General features: G+C 44.8%; 1 protein-coding gene across 2 annotated transcripts; it reads right to left on the bottom strand.

Annotated features, from left to right (window-relative positions):
- Positions 1–2,757: 2,757 nt before the first annotated feature.
- On the bottom strand, positions 2,758–19,111 carry MRM1 (mitochondrial rRNA methyltransferase 1). 2 transcript variants are annotated; one of them, XM_030536571.1, is made up of 6 exons: positions 18,540–19,111; positions 16,410–17,285; positions 12,990–13,083; positions 7,835–7,955; positions 3,390–3,509; positions 2,758–3,308 (listed from the first exon to the last, which is right to left on the bottom strand). In XM_030536571.1, exons 2-6 carry the CDS (start codon positions 17,246–17,248, stop codon positions 3,244–3,246), a joined length of 1,239 nt encoding a protein of 412 aa, XP_030392431.1. In that variant the 5' UTR covers positions 17,249–17,285; positions 18,540–19,111; the 3' UTR covers positions 2,758–3,243. The 2 variants fall into 2 exon arrangements, with proteins under 2 accessions (XP_030392431.1, XP_030392432.1); XM_030536572.1 differs by having other exon boundaries at positions 2,758–3,284; positions 18,540–19,110.
- Between the last annotated feature and the right edge of the window lie 1,489 nt (positions 19,112–20,600).

The raw sequence follows: 20,600 nt of genomic DNA, 5'->3' as shown, positions 1-20,600 counted from the left end.
TGGTTTACAATAGGAAACGTAAGTGCTCAGCACCTTTGAAAATCAGGCCAAATAAAATTTAAATGTCAAAAATTCAACACAAAACACAGATGACCACAATCTATTATTAATCTGTATTACAGTTACACCAAAAGGCCTTAATATGAAATGTTTGGTAAGCACTATACAAACAGATGGAAAGAGACAGTTTGGTCCTGAAGAGCTTACAATGTAAATAAACAGGTGGGAGAATGGAAGTGTTACTATCACCCTTTTACAGAAGGGGAACTGAGGCACAGAAAGATTAAGTGACTTGCCCAAGGTCACAGCAAAAATCTGTGGCAGAGTGAATGTCAGCGTTCTCTGTCAAGTCCCAGACCAATGCCTTAACCTCTATGCTAACTTTTTTCTCTGACCTTGTCTATGTGGAAAAGTTGCAAAGGTTTCATGTAATCCGTTTTTAAACCAATGTAGTTAAACCAGTGTAAATCCATGTGGATGCTCTTATTTTAGTTTAAGGGAGGCTTACTTTGGTTTAAACTTAAATCTTTTCTAAATCAATTTAAGCTAAACTGAAAAAAGCTATTCCCATATCAAAATCAGTGTGTCTACATAGAAGTTTGACTCAGTTTAAATCTACTGGTTTAAATTCACACCTCAGGTTATACCAGTGCACCTTTCCCATATAAACAAGTCCTATATTTTATTAATGTAAAAAGGTACACATAGTCTGGAAAAACAATTTGAAACCATGCTTTAAGAAATGCCAAAAACAACACTTTATAACAAAGGCCAGTCACTGGGATCTTGCTATGAGTTGCACAAGGCAGGCTATTTAGGTGACAGCATCAAAGGAAAAATAGCGTGTGCAAAGCAGCCACAAGACAATTCAGTTCTTGAAAACATTTGGCAGGTTGGTTTTAAAAACAAGGCAAACGTCAATGAACTTTGCCTGTGCAAGGCTTCAAGATCCATTCCCTTTCTGAAAAACTATCGCTTCATGAAGAAGGTTTTAAGGAGACTCCTCAGTGCCAAGTATAACTGAATAGAAATACTAGTGAAAATAGCAAGACGGAGGCACACACCTCAGATAACGCAAAAAGAAATCCTGAAGGAACGGCACCTTAATGAGCAGCAAGATTATTATGACTCTGTACATTTCAGCTCCCAAGCATCCACCCTAAAGGAAATATTTCACGGCCACACATCTCTGCAGAAACCTAGGCCCATGTCAAGAACAAGAGGGAGAAATGGCTGAGAGTGAAGTAAAGAATGGAATCTCCCGTAGCATACTGAAAAAGACTATGGGCCAGAACCCCCGTTGATGTAAATCAGCGTAGCTCCACTGGAGCTACGCTGATTTATACCAGTTGAGTATCTCGCCCTTGGGGCAAGCCCGTATTCCTTACACCCCTGAAATTCCCATCAGTTTCAGAGACAATTTTGGGGTCTGCACAGGAATGCAGGAGTCAACCCCATAACTGTTTCAAAGAGGCTCTGCGATTAAGAGAAACTGCAAAAACAAAGCAACCAAAGAAAGTATTACTCTAAAAAAAACATCCCCTGACAGCAACAAATTGGGAAGATAGCATTGTTTAGACTGAAAGTTCTTTGTGGCAGGGAGGGTTTCATTTATTATCTGCTTGTGCAGCATCTAGCACAATGAGGCCCAACCTGATAGTGGCCTTTAAGCGCTACCAATTTACAAATGTAACAGAGATTCAGATCCACTGCATCTAATAGAACCTACAGCATCCCGAAAAGGAATTTACGTACATGACAATGTGCTAGGACATAACCTTCCTACTAAATAAGCCCAGGCAAATCCAGGCTACGGAATGGAGACTGGGCTGGCAAACACCACAGCTTTTCCAAAGCCTATGAAATCAGCCACCGGCCTGAAGCATCTGAAAAACTTTCAGATTCACAGACCAGAGTTTACAGACTTCATTTAGCTCAAAGGCAAGTCCAATTAGTCTCTCTGAGTGATTTAGCTGCTCATTTGGAAGGGGGGGGGGGTGGAGTAAGCTAAATTGTTTGAAATTATCCCTAAAGGGCACTGTGAATCAAGTGTTAATGAGTGATCCTATGCAAAGGGCCACAGTAACTAAATAAAACAGTCAAGGTGCTAAGCGATAACATTCATTTTGTTTTCAATAATTTAACAAGCGTGGTTTTCAAGCCAGAAATATTTGCAAATGAAACCTCCATCACACACACACCCTCACCCAAATGCAAGGCAAGATGCTGAAGGTCATGAATTCCCATTGACTTCAATGGAGTTGAAGGTGCTGGGGTGTTCAGCATCCTTCAGGAACAGAACCATGATGAAAGAGGAACATTCACAATATGAATGAAAGAACATGCTAGTGAATCCATATCCTTGTTCCTCCCCCAGAGCTCACACAAATATGCAGTGTCCTGGTTCACTAATCATGTGGTGGGTTTATATATGAGAGAGAACAAAAGGAACAATTTAATACAAATCTACGACAAATCTTTAGACAGTTTTATTTCAATAGGTTACTTTTTTTCCCCTCAATTGAGTTTCATTATAGGTCACATCTGTCACACGATTGTGTTCACCGACCTATTTTGCAGTCAAATTCAATGCAACATGTTTTCAGATGTTCAAACAGTGATGTGGAATGGGAAACACCATCACACTATGAAAAAACATACAGAATAGGCCCAATTCTGCAGTCTTTATTCAAGCAAAGATCTCACTGGGAATGTAAAGGGGTGTTAGTGTAAAAAACAAACAAACAAACAAACAAACAAGGTTCATTTATTTTAATGGCTGTTTTGCATTAGTAAACAGAGAGAGATTTGGCTACCTGTTTTTAAAATCCAGCTTTCTCTCTGTCACATTTTCTTTTAATCTTGTCTCTTGGAGTTTATGTATTCAACAAGTTCCTGGAACTTATAGCAGTCTGTAAACACAGTTCGATGAAGCCAATGCATCCAGTACTCAGGTAGAACATTCTGCAGAGACAACCTGGAAGAGTAGGACGCTGGACATAACCTGGAATGGTATCTGGAATCTTCTAAAGTTTAAGTTGAACATTCCACAGCAGAAGGTTCACTGTTTACTTTCTTCTTAGCTTCTCAGAAGCTCACAGTTGTACAAAGACTCTGGAAAGTGCAACAAGGTTTCTGCCTCTACTGATTATCAGTGAAGCCACACAATACTGAACTGTTTTCCCTGCTCAAAAGGGTTGGATTTTTAAAGATCTATGCAATTCACAGTAAAATCACATTCCGTTACTTTATTTTTTGGCTGCATATAGAATGCAAGAGAATCCCTGCAAAAAAACAAAAAGGCATGACTAATAGAAACATTTCCTGAAAATTTTTATCTTTAAAGAAACATGAATTGCAATCAGTTTGAGCGATTAAATTATTTTTACCAGTAGCAACAGAAACATTTAACGATTCAATCCCAGGCTGCAACGTTCTTCCAGGAGGGATGATTAGCATCCTGTGGCACAAACTTCTTGTCTTCAAAGACAGCCCATACCCTTCATTCCCTGCAGAAAAAAGATATTGTATGGGTATGTTCATGCATTTGTGTTGCCAACTTCGCACATTTTCACAACTCTGCCACTGATTTATGAATAAAACCGTCAACAAATGCCTTTTTAAAATAAAACCAGAACACCCTCCTGACAAATGCTGACTCACAGGAATTGTCCCATTGAGTTTGATAGGACAATATACATGATCAAGAGTAGTTTTGCAGGATCCAGCTGTTAAATTGAAATCAGAGGTAACAAATGACAGCACTGTATCTAGTTTTCCTTATTGGCCCATTTCAACCTATCTGGATTTGTTTGTGGAGGTCTAGGGAGTTTCTGAGCCAGTGCTAATATCTTGCGCTTCTGCAGCACTCTCATTACAAAGCCTCATAGCACCCTTTCAAGGGCCAGGGGAAATCCTTCCCTATTCCCAATGTACAGCAATGCACAGTTGACCAGGCACATTACAGGAGGAAGCTTCATAGTGTCCAATGCTGGAAGCTGGATATAGAGGTTGATGGACCAATGGTCTGATCTGGTACAGCAACTCATTTGTCTCTATTGATATTGACTTGTTCAACTTTTCCAGTAGACGGTACTACCAGCTGGGTGCAACTCATGAACACAGAGAGTTTAACCAGAGGCTTCAATTGATTAGTTGCTAAACCATCCAAAAACCCTAATATGTTTGACCTGATACACTAGTGAAGCAGAGTAGAAATCTATGCCAGGTCATTAGTAGTAGTTTGGCTTGTATTGTCACAAAGGAAAATGGAAAGGGAGCTGCTTAAAACAATTCCACTTGTAGACAAATGAATACAGAAGGCCCAGGCTATACAGAACCCCAGTACCTTCCCCCTACCTCGGACTCCACATCGGCTCTATTATCAAAAGGTGTTTTCATGTTCATTTTTTATCGAGCTCCATAAATGCACCTGGTACATTTTAGACAAAGACAGAATAAGGTCCCTGGTCTGCAGCCAACAGAAAGATTCATAGAACAGGAAGGCACCCATTCCCCTTTTTGAGCCTTGCCAAAAAGGGATTGTTAATTGATACACTGGCCATCTCTACTGCATTGTAGACTTATTACTCTAGAACCTAGCAGCTGTCCTACATGCTGGAATTGTCTCTGTAACATGCCTGCAAGCCTCCATCTTCTGAGGCTGTCACCAAATCATCTCTCCAGTTTTTCTAAGGTACTTATATTGCCACCATTGCTGTACTATCTGAGCGCCTCAAGTCTTTAATATATTTATCCACTCAACACCCCGGTGAGATAGGGCAGTGCTATTATTTCCATACTATGGATTGGAAACTGAGACACAGAGCAGCTAAGGTGACTTGTTCAAGGTTACACAGGCAGTCTGAGGCAGAGCAGGGACTCAAACCTGGGTCTCCTAGGCTAGCATCTCAACCACTGTTGGTGGGAAAAGCAAGGATTTCACCTTCCCTTCTACTTTTTCTTGATTTGATACAGAAGAGAAAAGTTTTATAACTTCAAGCAATATTCATCTCATTAGACTTTTGCGCTCATATTCTAGTGTGTTCCTTCAGCTTGGGACAACAGCTATTGTCAGAGATGTCATGTTTCCTGGAACACTCCCTTTCTCTCACTGATAAGGGTCTTATGATTCCCAATAAAAGCAGCAATTTTGCTTCCAGCTTTTACAAAGCTTTTTATGGCCTTAGTCGCTTAAGATAATTAGAACCCATAAATTCAGGGCAAGAGACTTGCTGATACAGAATGACGTGGGAGGGAGTGCTGATGGAATCAGATAAAATAATACAAGATGCTAGTTTATATTGCTGCACAAAACATTTACCACTTTGGCTCTTTGACTTTAATCTCATAGTTTTGTCTCTCAGAGTGCAGCTGAAATGCAATCATTTAATTATTTCTTTCTGACTGTAATATTGTTTAGAGTGTGGCCTGATGATTCAGGGGCTTGATAATGGGATGCAGAGCCTTTCATCTCTAAGTTAGGATTGGCCAGACGGGATCAGACCATGGTCCATTTAGTCAGGACTGAAAGTAACTTAAAGGACTTATTAGTATTGCCAGGAGCCCCGGGCCCTTTAAATCGCCCTGCCAGTACGGATGACTGTGTACTGGCTCTTGCCAGTATGCCATACCAGACCACATGGACTTACTTTCACCTCCACATTTAGTCCAGTATCTCATCTCGATAATGACCAGCACCTGACGCTTCAGAGCACAGTGCAAGAAACCTCCTACATCACATAGTTAGAACTTGGCTTATGCCATGAAGCATGATGTTGAATATCACGGCCAGAATTTATGTTATCATTAACTATTGTAGCGTTGGATGTTGACAGCTCAAATCCAGCCAAAATAAGCAGCGACCAAAAGATGATGGTTGTTCAGTGGCCTGTTAAAAATGAATTTGATTGATCTAAGTGGACAGGTGTCCAAATAAACAAAACCACAGTAGGCGCCCTTATTTCCAGACTCAGCACCCATGCCAAGAACTGAAAGGATATGCAGAACTGGCAGGACAGGAAAGGGAGTTAATCCTATCCCAGCCCATGCAGAGACCTTCAGTCTCTAGGGAAGTCAATCTGTTGCCTTAGGCATTGACTTTACACACAGACAACATTAAGAGATATTGTTCAGATCATTCTCTTTGGCAAGCGAGCAAGACTGTAGCTGACTAGGATGCTGGAAAGGCAAATTCAAGTCTGTAACACTTTTCTTATAAGACAGTGTGTGGGAAGCTTGCTTCCACACTAATTTATTGCTGCTCTTCTCTGTTTGCTGCCACAGGTATGCTACATATTTAGATCCAGGACATTTCTTCAAACAACCCCAGTCTCACACAACTCCATAATGTTCAATTTTCTTTTCAGTGAAGAGTTAGTGCTCAGTAGAGAGTTGAAGTCATTACTGTTGTAAGGTTTGGGAACTCTTCTCATGCATCTACCAATCAGCCTCCAGTCTCCCCTGACAAAAGAATATTTGGACTTTTTCCGGGAGAAATCTCTCATAATTCAAGGTAATGACACTGCTGTCACTTTCTCTCTCTTCCTTTCTCTTGCTGTTGTCATCGCTTCTGGTATGTATTTCTTTGTGGTCCATCATCTGCATTGCCAGCCTTTCTATTCCCTTTGTAATATAGTGCCACACATCTTGTAGAGATGCCAGATTTGCTGTGTTGTCTTGTCAGTATTTCCTGGAGTTCAATAAACATTTTAATTAAAGAAATGTCTTCAGAGCCAAGTAAATGGTAGTATCAGGCAGGATTACAGCCCCTCAATGGCTGATCGTCAGCATGACATTACCCTCCAGTGCAATGGTTCAAACCACCTTCGTTGCCTGCTGACATGAAGCAGCAAAAAGGGCTTCCAAATATGCATTCCTGGATAATTCTGCAATGTTTCTTACTTCAGCTGTAACATCTACTTGCTTCTCTACCATTCAGACCATATAAACTCAAACATTTCTCCATAAAAGACAGCATCTTGGCAAATTCACTGCAATCACCTCCTTTATCTGCTTAAGATAAGTTTGGGGTGAGGAGGGATGTGCACTGCTCAGGGGTCAAGTAACAAACTAGAGTCACTCCAAATGAGAAAAAGGTTGGAAGTGACCAAAAGTTAATATTGTATCTCCATGGCTCTCAACCTTTCCTGACTACTGTACCCCTTTCAGGAGTCTGATTTGTCTTGTGAACCCCAAATTTCACTTCAGTTAAAAACTACTTGCTTACAAAATCTGACATAACAATTCAGAAGTGTCACAGCACACTTGCTGAAAAATTGTTTACGTTCTCATTTTTACCATATGATTATAAAATAAATCAATTTGAATATAAACATTTTACTTACATTTCAGCATATAGTGTATAGAGAAGTATAAACAAGCCATTGTCTGTATGAAATTTTAGTTTGTACTGACTTTGCTAGTGTAGTCTGTTGTAAAACTAGGCAAATATCTAGATGAGTCGATGTACACCTCTGCGTACCCCCAGCGGTACACATACCCCTGCCTGAGAAACACTGATGGCTGTTTGGTAGCCAGCTGTGCGGAATGAGCAGCTAGATCCTATATCCACTGGGGCAGCTGTCCACATTATCAAAGCTGCCCATGTAATGGACACTCTTGTTGGCAATCTCAGTACAGCCCAAGCCTGAATAGCATGGAGACTCACCTGCACCCACCACCTTAGAAATGCCATCCTATACCTGTCTGAGCACTTACAAATTTAGAGCCATGAACACTGACCTCTCTGGCCACTACATCAGCACTAGCTTAAGAGGTGACATCTCCATATCACGAACCTTCACCCCAGTTCAAGTTTTGCACCGTAGCATACCTAATACTAAAACAGTGGGTTTATTCCAGTGAAACTCTAAGCAGCTGATGACGGGGACCTTATCCTCAACCTCAGATTTGCTGACTGTTCCTATGACTTCCCAGCCTTCTTCAGTTTTAGCCTTAGAAAGAAAAGGAGACAAAAAAGAAAAATATGATTCCAGGTTCTTTAAATTTATAAGAACAATACATACACATATAAGCTTTTAGATTTTCAGCACAAACATGCAGCTAACCTACGGTGTTTCTTCTGGTTTGTTCGTTTTTTAATACATCTAGATCTTGTTTACACTTAAAACTTATACCAACATAGCTATACTGGCAAAACCCTGCAACTGTAGTGATAGCTTGCCACAGTTTCAGAGTAACTGCACCTGTAACCCCACCCCCATGGGCCACTCCAGAAGTTCCCAGTCAGGGCTCTGGGAGGGACCCTTCTCCCACTCCCTGACATCCCCAGCAGACCAGCCTGCTGCTCTTTCTGAGGGCTATGAACAGTGTATTCCCAGCTGTCACAAGTTACCACACAGCTCTTTCCAAGCACACACACGTTTTCTAAATGTAGAAAGAATTACAGAGAAAACATACAGGAAACAGTAAACAGATTTAAACTCACAGAAAACATACCAGGAATTACCCATCAGTCTTATGAGGCCCTAGCAGGCCAAAATCTTTCCAACTCTTCCACAAGGGTCAGGATCCCTCCTGTCCGTTCGCTGGATCAGACAGAAGGCCCTGAGTCAGTTCAAACTCAGCGTTTTAATACCAAAATCCCTTTCTTTGTCTGTTGGTTTCTGGGAAAACCCGTTTGAACCAGAACATGCAAACCTCCCAAGAGGGTGGCACCTCTCTGGAGGTGTTTGCAATCTAAGTGATTCACTTTAATCGAACTCCACTGTCTCTGGTTCCTGGAGAGCTGTGGTAACCCTCCCACACAGTCGTATATAAATTTAACACAATGCCCCCAAAGATACTGCATGGGGTTGCAAATATCTGTCACACAGCTTATACCAGCAAAAAAGTGCTTTTGCTGGCATAACTTATTCCAGTCCAGTAAGCAAAATAAACTATGTTGGTAAAAGGAATTTTTTGCTGCTGTAGCTGCATCTCCACTAGGATTTCTGCCAGCATTCCTAAATCCTTTAAAAAAATCACACCTGTAACCAGTACAGCAACGCCTGCAAAACCTGAAGTGTAGACCTGTCTTGAGAAGCCCAAACCAAAACTTTCAAACTTGGATGCCTAAAATTATGCCCTTAAATATGCAACCTGATTTTTAAACACTCTGAACACTTTCAGCTCCCAACGCCCTTATCTAACTAGTGGGCCAATTCTGCTTCCCTTACTCTCGTTGAGTGGCATCTTAGAAGACTAGTAATCCCATTTTATTTGACAAAAGCTCAGTACAGGTGCCTTAATTTGGCCAGGGTCCCTTTAACTAGAAAATCCACTTTAACAAGAGTCAAGTTGCTGCTTCTTGCCAACCTCATTTCCTGCGAAATCTGCACTTTTTACATTACACTACATTAAATTTACACTCCTGTGATGCCACAGGTTAGACTGACCAATCTGGGTCCAATTAAATGGACTGCTGCAATGGCCCAAAATGTTAATAAATTGAGCTTTATAGTAACACGATGATTCTTCCAGGTGTTTCAATTAAATATCAATATCTTCTATGTGCTTTTTATCTCACCATCATCCAGAGCGCCGGCTGCCATAGATCTATAGTTGGGCTGGAGAAGGTTTCCAGCTTTGCACTGGAAGGAAGGGGGCTAGACATCTCGGTACCTTCCTGGTGGTCAAAATAGGATACGCAGGGAGAAAAATACTGACTGTATGGGATCTCCACCAACAGACGTTGGTCCAATAAAAGATATTACCTCACCCACTTTGTCTCTCTAATACCTTAGGACCAACACAGCTACAACTACATAGCAAACAAGTGCGAGCTCCACAGACATTTCTCTAACACCAAGTCCATGCAATTCACTGGCCTCCAAACACTCCTCCAAAACTGATCAGATACCCTCTCTAATGCAAAGTAAGGATGCCAACTCTCTAATCACACAAAACCGAACATCCTTGCCCCGCCTCTTCCCCGAGGCCTCGCTCCTGCTCCCTCCATCCTCCCTCCCTCACTTTCACCAGGCTGAGACAGGGGGTTGGGGTGTAGAAGGGAGTGAGGGCTCCGACTCGAGGTGTGGTCTTTGGGGTGGGGCCAGAAATGAGGGTTCGATATGCAGGAGGGTGTTCCGGAGTGGCACAAGGGGTTGGGGTACAGGAAGGGGTGAGGCTCTGGCTGGGGGTATGGGCTCTGGGGTGGGGCCAAGGTTTGGGGTGCAGGAGGGAGCTCTGGGCTGGGCTGAGGGGTTCAGAGTGTGGGAGGAGGCAGAGGGTTTGGGTGTGGGCTCTGGGAGGGAGTTAGAGTGGGAGTGGGAGTTCTGACTTGGGGCAGGGAGTTGGGGTGCAGGAGTGGATGCGGGCTCCAGGAGGGAGTTTGGGTACAGGAGGGGTCTCAGGGCTGAGGCAGAGTGTTGGGGTGCAGGAGGGTATTCGAGGTTCAGGCCAATGAGAGCTGCGGAGCTGGCACTCAGGGCAAGGGGAGCGTGCAGAGCCCCCGTGGCAACCCCTGCACCAACAAGTCGGACATATCAGCTGCTTCTGGGAGCCACGCGGTGCACGGGCAGGCAGGGAGCGTGCCTTGGCTCTACTATGACACCAACCGGACTTTTAGCAGCCCAGTCAGTAGTGCTGACTGGAGCTGCCTGGGTCCCTTTTCAACCGGGCATTACAGTCGAAAACCGGATGCCTGGCAACCCTAATGCAAGGATATTTTTTGTTTTAAGAGTCTTTTCAAAACATTCTTCCCCTTCCATGGAGTTATTCATCAGAGGTTTCACTATGGAGCTCAGATCTCCAGATTCATTTTGTAGCTGCCCCTTCAACAAGGTTCACAGCATTCACAGCATTTCAACTCACCCACGGTTTCTCTTTGCCTCTACATTTTAACTGCTGCACAATGCTGCCCTCGTGTGACCAGCCTTTGAGCAGCAGCTGTAGCTGGTGGTGCATAAGACAGAGAAACAATGCGCAAACTCAACAGAGGTATGTCTACCTGCAGCTGAGAGCGAACCTCCCAGCCCAGGAAAGACAGAGAGGCGCTAGCTCCACTCAAGCTAGCTCACTAAAAATAGCTATGTGGAGGTTGCAGCACGGGCTGTAGCATGCACTAGCCGCACAATTATCAGCTCGTCTGACCCAGTGGATCCACGCTAGGGTGACCAGATGTCCCGATTTTATAGGGACAGTCACGATTTTTGGGTCTTTTTCTTATGTAGGCTCCTATTACCCCCCACCTCATCCCGATTTTTCACATTTGCTGTCTAGTCACCCTAATCAATGCTCATCTGGTGAGCCCGTACCACTGCCCATGCTGCAATGTCCACACAGCTGATTTTACTGTTCTCACTTTAGCCCTCCCCAGTACATCAGTCCACCTTGGCTAGGAGCCTTCTCTCCCAGCTGCAGTGCAGACATGCTCCTAAAGGCGATTGCAGAGCTGCCTACTTTCTCTGGGCTCAGTGACGTGGCTGCTTCAGTTTCTTTCTCTCAGGCTCCTTAATAACTTCACAAAGGCTTTTGTGTATCAGCTAACACCTCTTCTTGGGATCTGGTTTATTAATACCAAGCTCCAGAGGGAACAAAACTGCTGCTGAAGCTTCTCCTTCAGCAAGCTTGGTCTCTACACTCTAGCCTTTCTAGCAGGTATTAGCTCTTGCGCTTCCCAGGCCCTGTGCCTGGGAGCTAAGAGGAGCTGTGCAGACCTGCTCACACAATCCTCTTGCTCTCTTTTTAACTTTCCCCTCAGAAAGCCTGATTTAGCCGCATGGCCTGCCTGTCATGTGACATTATCATTCTCTCCACCTGTTAAGTGTCACGGTGGGGCTGGGACCCATCTCCCCTTAAAGGGTCAGTCACACTGTGACAGGTGTAAGGTAAAATTTCAAAAGCATCTGAGTGATTCATGGGCCCAAATCCCATTTTTCAAAGTAACATAAGTCCTTGAAAATGGGATTCAGTCAATTTTGAAAACTATACCCATAAGTTACATCAATATTAGATCTGTTCTCTATGCACATATAGGGGAATTTTCAAAAGCACATAAGTGATTCAGGACCACACGTGCCGTTGACTTTCAATAGGAGTTGTGCTCCTAAGTGACTTAGGTGCTTTTGAAAATTTCCTTTGCTCTTTAAGGGACATTTATTCAAAAGGATTACAGGGTGGTTAGTTCAAAAGCATCAACCCTGACAACATGGAAGCAGGTGCCTTTATTTGTTTCAGTTTATAAAAATGTTCCTATATGAAGCATTAAAATCTACACCTATTGATACATAGAGAGAGCTACTCACTTGGCCCTGCAATGTATTTATTGCAACTTATTTACTGATTTTAGCTCCCTTAGAAAGCAGACACTGCACAGTCTCCTTTTGCAACCAGTGGGAAGTTCTCCCACAGATGCCTTGGACCAAGGCTGTTACTTATCCAGAAACAGTTTGGGATTTTTATCTAGTTAGATTGTAAACTCACTGGGACAGGACCCATCACCATGTTATATATTTGTACAGCGCCGAGCACAACAGGGCCTTAATCCCTGATTGGGGTCATAGGCACCAACACAATACAAATAAATAATTAAGTGTCTGAACCAGATTCTCATGGCTGAGGAGAAATCAGAATAAGTGGCAGTGCTGTTATTGTTTAGCTAATACATGGTATGGTGGCCTAAAATAAGCAATTGATACATATTTATTTTAAATTCCCTTAGCTGTTTAAGGGATATTCACGTTAAAAGGTTACAAGGTACTTAGTTCAAAAGCATCAACCCAGGCAAGTGTCTTTATTTACTTGATAGGTAAAGATATAGCTTATAACTACAGATAGTAAGTGAAACTGGGAGCTGGGTGCCATTTGTGCCTTTGAAATCTCTGTGATCAGGGATGTGCATGTAACAGCCTATAGCTGTGCACCAAATGTTGTAAAAAGGTGATCTCTGACAGGCCACACGATCTACTTGGTGAGATGACCTGAAAGTTCTTTGGACCTTTAGTGGTAAAAGGACAAAGAAAAAAAAGAAAACTGGGCTCTTCTACCTTCAGAAATCTCTGGAGATTATCTGTGCTGTATACTTCCAAAACCTCCATGGCTCCAGCGCTTGCTTTGCTCACCGTAGGAGTAAGGGGGCAGCTGTGAGTAGAGAAGCCAAGAAAAGTTCCAAGTTAAACAAAGTAAAACAAAACCCCTGAAAAACTGTTTTTACTAGCTCATCCGATTGCTTTCATGACTCACTTTAAATCAGTTTACAAATGATTCTCTTCACTTTATAGATGCACTTTCTTATAGGGAATGGGAGGTTTTGACAGGAACACAGGGACAAGACTGGAGGAGCACTTCTGACACCAAGACGAACTAAAAATGGTAACAAAACAAAACTTCTCATCAAACCAAGTTTAAATACCTCTGGCTATCTTTATATGTACCTACTGCACTGGTGACTCCTTCCCATTGTTAAAGATCTATGTGAATCCTAGCCTTGCATACATGAGACCTTCCTGCCACACACCTGTATCAGCAGGGCTAATCCCCTATTTGCCTCCCTCAGCAGAAGCTATTCAGAAGAGAGAAGGCAGGCAGAAGCGAGCATCCCTCCCACCATCACGGGCCTCACAAGGCTTCTACTCTATCCTCCTTAAAATCACCTCTGCTGTGATGCCTATAATGCAATAGTTAGGCTGCTGGTCTGCTGGGACCATTGCTCATCACCTTGCTCATAATCCTCTTGCTATTCCCTTGTGCTCCCCATGTCTGTTCATCTCCACCTGTTGTTTCTCATCTTATACTTAGATTGTACTTTCCTTAGGGCAGGGATTATCTTTATGTTATTTGCATGTCCAGTGCCTAGCACAGTGGCACCCTGCTCCCTGACTGGGGCTTCTGGGTGCAACCTTAATAGTTCTACCACAAAATAATTGTGTTCCCTCTGTATTAAAATATATCTCCAAAAAAACATACACAGTGGTGGAGTGGCTCAGCAAATGATATTGATCAGAAAAGCACAGCTCAGAGGTGCAAGAATGCATTCATCCCTGGAGTGAGAACAGCAGGCATCCGGCCAAATCTCGCAATCCTGCAAGCAGCAGTCTTGCACTTTTTAATCTAGAGGCAGAGTGACTAGAATAAACATACCATAGGAAAAAAGAAAAAAACCTAGGATAGAAAAGAATTCAGGGCTGTTCTGACCAGCAGTACCTGTGCCTTTTTAGTCAATTTATACACTCCACTTAGGAGCTGTGGACACATGGCAATCTGTGTGGGTGTGTGTTTGTGCACAGCACAGAACTGAGCATGCTTACAAACCTCTTTGCATCCCAAGAGATCCCATCTCTCTAGCTATCCTGAGGTTTTATACCACAGTATCTGAATGCCTTCCCTGTAAAATCAGTAGCAATAGTTTTCTCCCCAGCAGACTTCAAGGGGACTCCAGCTCTGTTTCAGAACAAAACTTTACTTGGGGGTACGGGTTTTCGATTTTTTTAGTAGCATCTTGGGGTAGAAAGCCTGTCAGTGCTGCGAGGGTCATTTTTATGATGGAAAGGCTTTCTCAAAGAGGAAGGCTTTGCAAAATTTCCAAAAGATGGTCAAACTCTGGATTCACCTGATGTCCTCTGGGAGTTTGTTCCAAAGCCAGATCCCCTCGACCGAGAATGCTTTGTCCTCACCTCTCACACACCTTTGTGATCCACATTGACTCAGAGAGCGCAGTTTTCGTGGTGGTGAACAAATCAAAATTGATGTCGCTGGGGCATGATCTATTAATTGCTTTAAAACCCTCAGTAGTTCAAACATATACACACACCCTATACAAGGATATGGCCATCCATTTCCAGGGTGGAACATGGCATCTCAACAATTTAGGTGAAAAAGGTAGCATCCAGCTGAAACTACAAAGTAGGCAGGATGCAACAACCTGAGCTGGAATATGTCCAGAGTGGTGGGACTGACACTTTATTTCTTACAAAAAGGATGATGGGATCTTTAATGCCTACAAAAGGACCTTGGTTTTACATCTTATTTGAAAGACTGGTGAACTGTTTAGGCAAAGACAACAAAGCAATACATACTGGAAGAAGGAAATTACTCTTGGCATCTTATACAGAATAAGCTCAGAGAAGGGCTCCAGTTCCCTTTATGAGGAGTTAGCACTGGGGGACAGGACAGTTAAGTATGTGTGAGCAAATCCTCATTATATCCTGGAGTCTTTCCACATGCAGAATCAGACCCATAGGGTTTGAAAACTTGGACTGCAGAAAAAAAAAATCCCTTCTCTCCACGGCTGAAAGGGAATGGCTTTTTGGTCACTGAAATGAATGAGTGCAGAGGGGGCAGTTAGAATGCCAGAGGTTAAGATATGTTTTTAATCCCTTTGCAACTCAGAAACTCTTATAGCAATAACGGAAAAAACAGCAATCAGAGATTGCCCAGTGTGCCGGTAGTTACGCAACATACTGTCCAATGGGGAGCAGAGGATTTTCTAATTTTGGCTCATGGTCCTGCTGCAGAGGCAGTGAGAGGGGTCGAATGGGAAAAGGTGCAAGTTGGTCACACACACACCCCACCCCTTCCAGCTGACAAATGGAAACTGCACTAACTGGCTTCTAAGGCAGTTGCATACAGAAGGCAGACTGCAGCGATAAAAGGGGGGATGCATTTGAAAACAGAGAGATCCAAAGGAGTTAGCAAACGAAACCTTCCCCACTTTCCATCTCTGAAGGAGCACAGGTTGCTGAAATGAAATCAGCGTCTGTCCCAAAGCAGCAAGCAAAGCCGATATCCTAATGCTGCCATTATTTACACAGCACTGCCAATTCACAACACACTCGACAAAGCAAATAAGAGATCTAGGTTCCTGCCCCCAAGGCTTTACAATCTAACTGAAACTAAAACAAAACATGGGACTGCACTGGTGAGAGGAGCATCGTAGGAAGGCCCTCTGGAAAAGAGGGGAATTTAAGAAGGGATTTGAAGGAAAGGGAGGGTGCGCTTGGTAGACTAGAGGTAGGAGCTTTTCCAATTATTGAAGGACTCATACGTGAAAATCAGAGATCATAGATGGGGTGAAATAACATTAATAATACCAAGCTCTACCTGCTTTTGATCAGTAGCTCTCAAAGTGCCTTACAAAGGTCAGCATTATTATCCCATTTTACAGATGGGGAAACTGTAAAGGCACAGAAGCATGAACTGACTTGCCTACGGTCACTCAACTGGCCCAGGGCAGAGCTGAGAATAGAAGCCAGGCCTCCCCAGACCAGTGCTCTATCCACTAGGCCATGCTGCCTCCCATATGCAGAGCTTCAGCAGCCAGATATAGTTTCTATATCTGTTTGGTACATGCTTTGGGGGTCATTCGGGGTAAAAGGAGCTATACAAATATGTAAGGCAGTAACATCCCTTGGAAGACAGCAGTAATGTGAACAGGAAACCCCACCACAGAAGCAAAGCATAAAATTTACCTGTCCTTTTGGCTGGTCACCACTCTGTCAACTCCTAAGAAGTACGCGGAACGCAGCACTGCACCCAGATTCATAGGATCCTGTATCTGCTCCAGCACCAGCCAAATCAGCTGTGTGCCCAGACCAACCTGGGGAGTTTCAGCTTCTTCCAAGCTGCTAGGATGGAGAGGAGTGACCTCTAAGCAAACTCCCTGGTGGACTCGACCTTTGCAAAGAGCATCCAGCACCTGCCTTCTGACATGGTGCACGGGGACCCCGCAGGCCTTAGCTCGTTGGGCAAACTCTTCCATCACAGGCTGTGTGCAGCTGCTGTCCGACTTGAGGAACAACTGGAAAAAGTCCCTCTTTGACTGCGAGAAAGCCAGGGAGCAGGGCGCAATGCCAAACAAGATCTCCGAACCTTTGGTCCTTTCAATGGACATAGGCTTTGGCATTGGTCTTTTCTGCTCTTTTGAAAAGTCATCCTCTCTCAGGTTCCTAAATTCCTCACTGGAAGATGCAGCCTGCTCAGTGCTTCTCTTTCTAGACTTCCACTGCCACCGCAAATTCTTCTGAGGGGTGAGGCCTTTATAGCTTTTGGGAGGAGGATGTGATTTGGGGATCACTCGTGCAGCAGCATCCCCAAGTCCCAATATTGGAAGCTCGTGGCTACAGTGGTGGTGTGAATTTCCTCCATTCCCAAACCCTGTGGGTGATGAAGATTGCGATGGCTCCTTCTCCTGAGCCAAAAGATGTCGGACTGCCCGAAAATGACTGTTGCAACTAAAAGGAAATGAAAGTCTTGCAGCTTTCCAGATGTTGAACTTAAAGATCTGCACCATCACCACCACAAAGGCCATTCTACCACTCAAGTCTCCTCCGTCGGAACGGCTATCCCTTGAAAAAGGAGATAATGGGCTAGTTATGCAATATGGGTTAATATCCCACTAATATTTACAATTTTAAAACATGCTTATGATCAGAAAAAGGACTATTTACAAATGGAAACCTTACACTTAACGTCCACTCTACTCCCTGCCTGTGTTCCAAGTCATAGCTGCTCTTTGCTGACTAAAACAAGTTTTTAATATTAGCTTAATATGCTCACGGGAGAATGAACTGGATTCCATTCTGGCTCATGCGCTCACAAACAGAATTAGCTACGTTCAAACTGCAGAATCTTTCACCGATGGCCAAACGTAAGCCACACAAAGTGGCCCGTTTGACTCTCAAAATATAGTTAAATACTCTGGGCCAGATTTTGTGCTGGTGGAAACTGGTTTAGCACCATTCAAACAGAAGATGCTATGCCAACTTAGATCAGTTTATGAACCGGTCCTCTATTTCATCACTCCAGCCTACCTCAACCTCTGGCCAATAACATTAACTTATAGTCATGGTCAAGAATGTTCCCTGCATGATTTTCTTTTAAATACACATCTATATACTGCAAGCATTTCTGACTGTATCAACAGACTTAAGAAGCCATAAGTTGTGCCATATGAGAGAGTATTTCATAGATTTGCAACAAAGTTGTCATACTGAGTATTGCCTGTCTATGTCATATATTATTGATGATCTCCACGAAGGAAAAATACAGAAGAATATACGTATTATTCACAGTGATAAACTCAACTAACAGAACTTGTTCACACTGAATATAGTCTGCTTTAGGTTCTTATATGGCCCCCATTGTCATACTGAGCACCTTGCAAACTGTAACATACTTATTATCACAATACCCTCACGAGGTAGGAAAGTCCTTTTCTATTCTGGGCTCTCCCACTGGCCTACTGGATGACCTTGGCCTGGTCACATCCCTCTTCCATGCCTCAGTTTCCCCACCTGTAAAATGGGGGCTAATGATGACTTCCTTTGTAAAGTGCTTTGAGATCTACTGATAAAAGCGCTAGATAAGAACTAGCTATTATTATCCCAATTTTCCAGATGGGGAACTGAGGCACAGAGAGGCTAAGTTACTGACTCAGTGTCAAACAGGAAGTTTGTAATAGAACAGGAATATGATGCAAGGTTTCCCAGGTTCTAGGCTTGTATCCTAACCACTGGACCATCCCCATTCACCTCTTGGACACAGCTTTATTAGTCTAATATATTGCTACAGAGACAAAAACAATAAGCAGGGCTAAGCACCAAGCACTAAGATCCTCACTGCAAAACTTCAGTCATCTTCAGTGCTTGCTGGTGTTGCAAACCAGAGCACCAATGCATTAGTCTGCTATCCTGCCGCATTACAAGATGGAAACAAACACCCTCCGGGGGGGGGAAGAAGAGCGGGTTTTAGGGCTGACAGGGGCGGGACTCCTGGGCGCTCCGTTCAATTCCCAGCTCTGCCATGGACTTCTTATGCGACTCTGGGCGAGTTCTAGTCTCCCTGCCTCAGTTTCCCTTGTTTGACAAGAGGATGCCGTTGGCTGTGTCCCCAGGGCGCTGGGACGAGCCAGGGACGGATACGCAGCGCCGGTGACAGCGGGCCTGTGAGTGCTGTAGAAACAGGGCCCGTTCTGGGGAAAAGGAGAACGGGCCCCACCTCCGGGCTGGCGCGCTGGGCTAACGCTCTCTACCCGCTGGAGAGCCTGGAGCGGCGGAGGCTGGTTCGGCCCCACGCCCAGGCGGGAAACGGGGTTTTGCGGGGCTAGAAGAGCCCCGTGCGCGGCGGGGAGGAGACAAGGCTGCGCCCGTCCGGTCCCCACAGCCCCGCGGGCTCTGGCCGGGGGAAGCGAGCCGGGCCCGGGCGCCGGGGGCGGGACACCCGGGGGGGCGGCGCAGGGAAGCGGCTCCAGTCTCCCAGGCTGGGGGAGGGGTCACCCAGACCCCCGCCCCCCCGTCGGTGACCCCCTCGGTAGCAGCCCCGGGGGGGGGCGACGGAACTCAGCAGCCTCCTCCCCTGGGCGCCCCCACACACTCCACTACCTCACACTCCACTTCCGGGTCCGCGCGCCGCCATAGGGAGGAGGGGACAGAGGGCCGCCCTGCGCTGCAGCGCCACCTGCTGGTAGGCGTTGTCTGGTGCGGAGCGTGCCCGCGGGCGGAGGCCTGATGGCCTGGGCGGCTGGGGTCACTCAGGCTCCAGCAGGTCTCTAGGGGCTGCTGGGCAGGTCCCAGGGGCACCAGTGCTGGAGCTCAGCTGGCCCTGGATGTTGCCCAGGGGACCAATGTGTCCTACATGCCGTGCAAGGTGCTGGCGCAGCCCGAGAGCGCCAGTGCATGCCCCCAAGGATCTCCTATGGTGGGGTGACCGTGCATGTGCCCTGGAGTGGGCCGGCGTGTGCACTGTTCCCTGCAGATAGCCATATCCCAGAGGAGTGCCTCATACCCAGCAGGGTGTCTGTGGGCCCGCTAGGGTGACCAGATAGCAAGGGTGAAAGATCGGGACAGGGGATGAGGGGTAGTTGGCACTTATATAAGACAAAGCCCCAAATATCAGGACTGTCCCTATAAAATGGGGACATCTGGTCACCTTACGGCCCACCCCTGCCCGGAAGCTGTGCTCGAAGGCTGGGAATAATCATGCTGACTCCAGCAGATGCTCAGGACCCATGGCTGGACTATCAAAGTGAAAACAGTGCCTTGGCAGCGTGCACTGAGAGGAGAGACCTTGCCGGTCACCTGCAAATTTGCCTGCTTGCCACACTCAGGAAAATTCCCCACACACACACACACACCACACAATCTCACGATGAGGACAAGGTTTTGACTCCAACCCACCTACTGTGGCTTCAGTTGCACACAAAATGATTCCACAGCCTGAGAGATAAGCTTATTTTGTAAAGACATCATTTACAAGGTCACTCAGCAGAGCTGGGAGTGATATCCAGGTCTCCAGCTTTGCTGATATTTTCTTGGAAAATGTAACTTCTTGGTAATTATTACTGCCCTTCTGTGTAAAGCGATGCATGTCTTCAGAAATTCCCAAAGACAGGGATCAGCTTTTTATCTGTCCTGGTTTGACGCCTTGATATCATTTCCCTCACTGTCAAGTGAACCTCGGGCATGGGAGAGAATGGGCCGAGTTGCTAAAGATCTTTGGCTCCTTGGTAGCCAGCAGAGGGAGCTTGGCTTCTACTAATACACAGAAAGCCTCCTGATGAACAATGCTAAAATCCAGTTAGGGTAAAGAGATGCTTGACAAGGCTGACAAGATAAACAAATCTTACAGAGCCAAATTCATCCCAGGTGTAATTCCATTGGCTT

The sequence above is a fragment of the Gopherus evgoodei genome, chromosome 17 (assembly GCF_007399415.2).
Source record: "Gopherus evgoodei ecotype Sinaloan lineage chromosome 17, rGopEvg1_v1.p, whole genome shotgun sequence".
Lineage (NCBI taxonomy): Eukaryota > Metazoa > Chordata > Testudines > Testudinidae > Gopherus > Gopherus evgoodei.
The sequence above is the reverse complement of the archived record's forward strand: the minus strand, read 5'-3'. Positions and strand labels throughout refer to the sequence as shown.

Coding starts and splice junctions, on each gene's coding strand:
- MRM1 (XM_030536571.1), bottom strand. CDS start 17,248: ATGGCCTTTGTGGTGGTGATGGTGCAGATCTTTAAGTTCAACATCTGG. Junction 13,084..16,409: donor GTGACCAGCCAAAAGGACAG/GTAAATTTTATG, acceptor CTCTACTCACAG/CTGCCCCCTTACTCCTACGG. Junction 3,510..7,834: donor ACCCACTGTTTTAGTATTAG/GTATGCTACGGT, acceptor TTTTTTCTGCAG/GGAATGAAGGGTATGGGCTG.